Genomic DNA, 7,131 nt, shown 5'->3' with positions numbered 1-7,131 from the left:
ATTTATATTTTTCTAACACTAAATAAGCACTAATTTTGTATGTTATATTTTAATTTAATCGCAATCTTAATATATTTATCATTCAAGCTTTGATCCTATCCTCCAATCTTAATATGTTTTCATTTATACTTTACCTCGATCTCCGTTAAAAAATTTTAGTTCCACCCCTACTCTTAATATCGGTCGAACATGCAATAATGTCGAAGTCGGATAAAATCAAAGACAAGCTCTGGTGAATCTTTTTATTATGAGATATCGATACATGCATGATGTTTCAAAAGAAACATTAAGATAAATTTAAAAAAAAAAAAAAAAAAAAAAAAAAAAAAAGACGACATAGAAGGAACAACATTTGGAGTTGGGAAATTTATTTTATCTGATCATCTGTCATTGTTCTAGTTATAGGCAAGAGGATCAAATCCAAATGCAGACATTCCTCCATCAACATAGATTATCTGTCCAGTTATGAAAGAGGCTGAAGGTAGGCAGAGAAATGCTACTAAGGATGATGTCTCGTCCGCCTCCCCAGGTCGTCCAAGAGGTGTCCGTGCATTTGTAACTTTCAAGCTTTTGGTTTCGGTTGCCTATAATAGTAATAGGAAGTAAGCGGAAGGATTTTAAAGCAAAAAAAAAAAAGAAATACAAACAGAACCAAAACAAACAGACTGCATCGATAGAGCCAATACAATGAATATTTAATTGAAATTAGAGATCAATTGATGGAGACCAGGTTTGAAACCTTGGGCTCTAAGACTATCTTAAAGCACCATTAATTTATCCCAAAAAATTAAGCTTATAAAAAAATGATAAATTTAATCATTTCATTAATATTTTAAGAGATAAGATAAAGGCATTTACCTTCTCAAATAAAGGAGTTTTTATCGCTCCTGGTGCAACGCAATTAGTTCTGATATTGTCGTTTGCCCACTCACATGCCAAACATCTAGTAAGTTGGTTTATTGCTCCTACATAAAACATGAAAATTCACACACATAGTTAGCAAATTGACAATCCAGAACCTGTCAATAATGAAAATAAAATTGCATAATATATATATTACCTTTAGTTGCTCCATAAAGGGATGCACCTCTTATTGCCAACAATCCACCAATGGAAGAAATAAGTACAATACTTCCTGCTCCCGATGCTTTTAGAAGAGGATGTGCAAGTTGGCTCAGGTGGTAAGCAGAGTCAAAGTTAGTAGTCATGAGGAATGAAAAATCTTCCGCTGTCATCTCTAGGGTTGTTTTAGGAATTTGGGTTCCCACATTATTTATCTAAAACCAATCAATAGGACAGAACCGCCCCACAAAAGTTAAGCAATTGTTTGAAATAATTAACAATTTAACATAAGAACAACACAAATGTCTTAAATTTGATTATTATTCGAATAGAAGCACAGGTTCTTTTTTCTTAATGAGTAAAGGAGACCGTCAAAGACTTACAAGGATATTCAGTTTGCCATTAAATTCATGAGAAACTGTGTTGATAAGCTCCTCTCTTTGGGCTCGAGAAGAAAGGTCAGCGACTGAACCAGTAACTTTGAAGCCCTTCGTCTTCCACTCACTCACACACTTATTAATATCAGCTTCATTTCGAGAACACGTGTGCACTGTCGCCCCAAGCCCTGCCAATTCCTCCACAATAGCATACCTAATTATCACAATACATATATAGAGAATAAAAAAACTTAGCAGAACTTTCTATCACATAGAATAATGCAAGAGAATTCACTAATAAACAGGAAACTATGATGAGCAATGAAGTTTACAACAGTGAAGTCGTGTGATACACCCATATTACATCATCTCACACAATCAAATCTTCCATAATCTGAAAGTAGAAGATAGTAAAAGAGAAAGCAGAGAGAAAGATATATCGAACCCAATTCCTTTGGATCCACCAGTGACAAGAGCTGTGGTTCCCTCAAGGGACCATCTGCCATCTTTGCCACGATTATCTGCCTGAGCCATATCGCTACAATGACCACAACGAATGCTACGTACTAAATATCACTGCTTTGCTTTTTTAAGATTTTTAAAATGGTTATACGATGATAATAGCTCGGTGGAGATACTTATAGTTGAGAAATGGTAGATGTATACTTCAAATTAAGCATACATTCCTTGAAAATAGCTACTAGATCCAAGATTATAGTTTGACGGGGCCATGCACCCCCTATCAAAGGAAGTTGTTAATAATAGAACTCAAACAAACTCTGCTTCTAACTGTCTCTCACATTTCATATATTGGAAACTTCTCCATTAATTTAAATAGAGATATTCTTACATGTGTATTAAATAACAATTAAATAAAACCCCAAAGACTATTCATTTTCTGTAACCATTAGAATGTGAAGTGAAATTGACTTTGGTAACAGTTGAAACGGATAAAGTGTAATAGACCTTGGACTTTTGTGTAGTCTTCTTATCCTTTAATTAGTAATTATGTTATAATAGTTAAACTTGCTGGACATTCGAGGATTAATTTCTTGGTTAAATATACATATGCCCCTAAAAAGTCTCCCCTTTTTTATATCGTCTAAAAATTTTATGTTTCATACAATCGTATCTATTATTTTCTTAGTTAAAACCCTACTAAAAAAAATAAAGGAGAAACTTCACAAAGGACCCGTGAGTCACAATGCATTTAACAACTGATGGAAGAGGGGTACATTGCATCAAATTGAAAGTTCTGATGGTAAAATTAAGAGTTTAAAATTTGGGGAGTCTTCTTAAAATGCGTTAACGTTGTACTTCAGAGGTCTAAAGTGAAGTTTTCCTAAAAATAAATAATTTTCGGGAAAAATATGTTTTAGGTAAGGCGGACAATTTTTTATACAACTTGCGAACCCGATACAACATTAAAGGATTTGGCTTTGACATAAATGAGTTAGGATTATAAACGGTCTGACATGCATGCTTGACCCGTTTAATAAACAGGTCAATCACGTGTCGTGTAACAATCTATAAATAAAAATAAAATAAAATACATTTGCGCTATTACCCCAAAATGATTTGTTAATTTGGAGTTTTCCTAAAATTCTTTATAAAGCTCAGTTTCACATAAACACTAAGCCATGTAAGACTTAACACTAATAACTATCTTTATAAACCAATCATTCTATGTGAACTATTCATCATATTTTAATGTGGGACCGGAGTGTTACAAACTTCCTTCTTAAACCCCTAATCAGACGTCTCAATTAGGGTCACGTTATGTAGTGCTCAAGTACCACATAGCATTATACTAGAACTACTTTGGACGTTCTTCATGCTTCTCTATTCCAATGCTATTGTAATGCGCTTAAGACAAGACTTTTTGTCTGAGCTTGAAATATAATTTATTCAAATGCAATTAGGACGAACTTGGAAGGAATGGTTCTAAAAAACTTGATTTTTCCCTTTTTACAGTCCCGTTTGAACGGGTAAATACAAATTCATAAAAACATTTTGTCTAATTAAATTAAAATTGCATCAAAATATTTTGGGCAACATTTTATGAGTAAGTACTTTATTACCATAACAACCAAATACATGTTGTTAGTTCTTGTGTTAGCTTAATTCAGTTCTAAAATACAGAGGTTACTGTTCACAAACTCAAACACTGATCTAGAATGCTCAGAATCAAATCTTCACCGTTCATAATGTAGATTCATGTGTCATGAACGTCTCTGCAAAATTTCAGCTCAATCGGACCACAAACACCCATCGATCGGAGTTGTTAATCAAAGCTGGACAGCACCATTGCATGCCCGGTCCGAACAGGCCTTCCCCAGGTCCGGACCGCATTTCCAGAAACTACATTTTTGCTCCGCAAGGCCGTGTCCGGATAGCCCATTAACCTGTCCGGACACCCTGTAAGTTTTAGGCCAAAAAACGTGATTTTAAGTGGGTTAGGTCTAGGGTTTTGTCGGGGGTATATATACATCTTTATAAAAGAGAGGCACGAATTTTCACCCCCAGAGAGTTCGTCGGTGGCTGTGCTAAGAGAGATCATATGTAGTGAGCGTTAAATTGAATCTCTTAAGTTTTAGTTATTCTTATGATAAATCTACGGTTAAGAAGTCTATCGGAGTTCCGGCAAAAGGAAATCATATAGAAGAATTGTGCCAGATGTTCTGGAAATGGCTACTGCGGTAAAAGTCAAGTGGGTCGCTTGTCGTGTGCAAGGAAGTGTCAATTACAAAGGTTTTGTAATCCTTCTTGTATTCCTTATTCTTCTTATAGTGGATTGATTTCCTGGGTTTGGCTGTCCCAGAGAGGTTTTACATTTAGAGAGTTCTCTAAATGGTTTCCTCTTCGTAACCAAATATCTGTATTCTTGAATGTTTATTTCATATTTGTATTTGGTTGATTATTGGTTGTTACATCAGATCTTATTCCGCTTAATATTTGTGAATCACCTAGACATTTGAATAGGTGTCGTTTGGAGTCGTTCTTGAATGTTTATTTCATATCTGTATTTGGTTGATTATTGGTTGTTACGTTAGATCTTATTTCGCTTAATATTTGTGAATCACCTAGGCATTTGAATAGATGTCATTTGGAGTCGTTTTAAAATTTTCACATGTACAACCCTTTAGGAAATCAGCTGAAACACAAAGATACTACAAACCAGTATCAAATCAACACCAAGCCAGAGCACCTATACACATACAGCACACTTACACGTGTGTCTTAACATTTTCACTACTACAAAACAAGAAGCAGCAACTACACAGAAAACCAACCAGCAGACAAACATCTGCAGAACAAGTTGCAGCAGACCCTAAAAACATTTTATTATATGCTGTTTCTCGATCAGAATTTTGTAGGCAATCCATTCACAGTCATCCCTCCATCAACATAGATTGTCTGTCCGGTTATGTAAGAAGCTCCAGGAAGGCATAAAAATGCTACCAAAGCTGACATCTCATTTGGTTCCCCGAGTCGTCGAAGAGGAGTCTGTAAGTATATAGCTTCCAATTCATTGCTTGTAAGCTGCAAAAGGAATAAAAAGTAATATCAGGGATTTATTTGATATTATGAAATTGATGACTACATATATAGTTTCTTGTCTCATCTCTTTATTTTATCATTAGCTTATATATATTGCAACAAGCCAAATAGACAAGCTGGCATCATAAAAGAACCTTACATCGTCAATTAAACTAGTTCTTGTCGCTCCAGGTGCAACAGAATTGGTCCTGATATTGTCTTTTGCCCACTCACGTGCCAAACTTCTAGTAAGTTGGTCCATTGCTCCTGCATAAAACAAGACATGAATTCACACATAATTAAAATTAATTTACAATTCATAATTAAGCTACATGTCAATGAAAATAAAATTGCATGAGTAAATTTGTACCTTTAGTGGCTTCATAAACAGATCCACAGCCTATTGCCCGCAGTCCAGAAACAGAAGAAAGGAAAACAATGCTTCCTGCTCCTGATGCTTTTAGAAGAGGATGTGCAAGTTGGCTCATGTGGTAAGCCGATTCAAAGTTGGTACTCATGACGAATGAGAAATCTTCGGCTGTCATCTCTAAGGTTGGTTTCTTAACGTTGGTTCCCACATTGTTTATCTAAAATCACCCCATACAAAAGCTTAATAAATACGTAATATATATATAACCTTTTTTGATACTTTAACAGCCCGATCTCATATTGAGAAAATGAGAAGAAGCCTACATAGAGTGGATAGTTTATAAAGATAGTCATGGGTGCTAAGTTCTATATTGCCTAGTTACTAGGTGAAACTAAGCTTTATAATGAATTCTAAGGAAGCTCCAAATTGACTAGTCTTTTTAGGGTAATAGCGCAGATGTAGTTAGCATTTTTTTCTTGGTCATTACGGTCTTATATTGGGAAGATGAGAAGAAGCCTACATAGAGTTGGTGATTTATAAAGATAGTCATGTATGCTAAGTCTCACATTGCCTAGTTGCTAGGTGAAACTAGGCTTTATAATGAATTCTAGGAAAGCTCTAAATTTACTAGTCATTTTGAGGTAATAGCGCAGATGTGACTAGCGCTTTTTCCTTGGTCATTAAAGATACAACATGCAAATCGTTCTAATGTATACTTACAAGGATATCCAGCTTGCCTTTAAACTCATGAGAAATTGTGTTCATAAGCTCTTCCCTTTGGGCACGAGAAGAAAGGTCACAAACTGAACCACTGACTCGGAAGCCCTTTGCCTCCCACTCCCGCAAGCATTTATTCACATCAGCTTCTTTTCGAGAGCACGTGTACACAGTCGCCCCAAACCTTGACAATTCCTCCACAACAGCATACCTATGTACAAGCACCCGTCCATTTGTATCAAAACTAGTAAAAATTATAATCTTAAATAATTATTTATTCTAAAATGTAAATTGATAAGAAAAAATAAATTTAATTATTTAATTTATATTTTAATACAAAGCTGAGAGAAACTAACCCGATTCCTCTGGTTCCGCCGGTAACAAGGGCTGTCTTTCCCTCAAGTGACCACCTGCCATCTTTGCCACCATTGCCTACAAGCTGAGCCATTTCACCACTTAATGAGTATCACTAATTTTTGTAGCTTTTCAAACAGGTTGTATATATGATGATATAATTAGCTCGATTGCATGCAGTTCCTACTGCTCGGTGTAGCTATTTATAGCTTTGCAGGGGGCCATAAAAAAATAAAAATAAAAATAAATAAACTCTTTTCAATTTCTTGTTTGACATTCAAGGATTAAATCTAGAAAATTCGTACTTTATTTTGACACTTAAAATCCCAGTCAACAAATAGATAATTGTAAGAACATTGTACGTATACAGTATACTATCTGGTTGATTTGTCGTGTCTCAGGTCAATAGGCAGCTCCCACCATTTTTTTTTTATATCATGTCGCAGCAATTGATGGAATTGCTGTGACGACTCTTCCTTTCGCACACCTTTTTATCAAGGATCGAGATCCCGGCAATGCATGAGAAATTGACAATCAAAAATGCCTGAAATCGTAGCCATTAAATTTTATTCAATAGCCTCTAGTTTGCTATATGTCCCTTTAATTAAAAAATACTAAAATATTATTTAAGTTTTAAAAAGAAAATATAAAATAAAATAATAAAAAATTATAAAAAAAGTATGGGGTGGCTGGCCACCCTAGGAGGTGGCC

General features: G+C 35.0%; 1 protein-coding gene across 1 annotated transcript; it reads right to left on the bottom strand.

Moving 5' to 3' along the window:
• Positions 1–373: 373 nt before the first annotated feature.
• Positions 374–6,580, bottom strand: LOC132163230 (tropinone reductase homolog At2g29360-like). Its single transcript, XM_059573438.1, has 10 exons — positions 6,423–6,580; positions 6,070–6,277; positions 5,350–5,566; positions 5,140–5,246; positions 4,833–4,982; positions 1,885–1,937; positions 1,446–1,653; positions 1,061–1,277; positions 859–965; positions 374–584 (listed from the first exon to the last, which is right to left on the bottom strand). Exons 1-10 carry the CDS (start codon positions 6,512–6,514, stop codon positions 396–398), a joined length of 1,548 nt encoding a protein of 515 aa, XP_059429421.1. The 5' UTR covers positions 6,515–6,580; the 3' UTR covers positions 374–395.
• Between the last annotated feature and the right edge of the window lie 551 nt (positions 6,581–7,131).

The sequence above is a fragment of the Corylus avellana genome, chromosome ca10 (genome assembly GCF_901000735.1).
Source record: "Corylus avellana chromosome ca10, CavTom2PMs-1.0".
Taxonomy (NCBI): Eukaryota; Viridiplantae; Streptophyta; class Magnoliopsida; order Fagales; family Betulaceae; genus Corylus; species Corylus avellana.
This window is presented reverse-complemented; position numbering and strand designations above follow the sequence as displayed.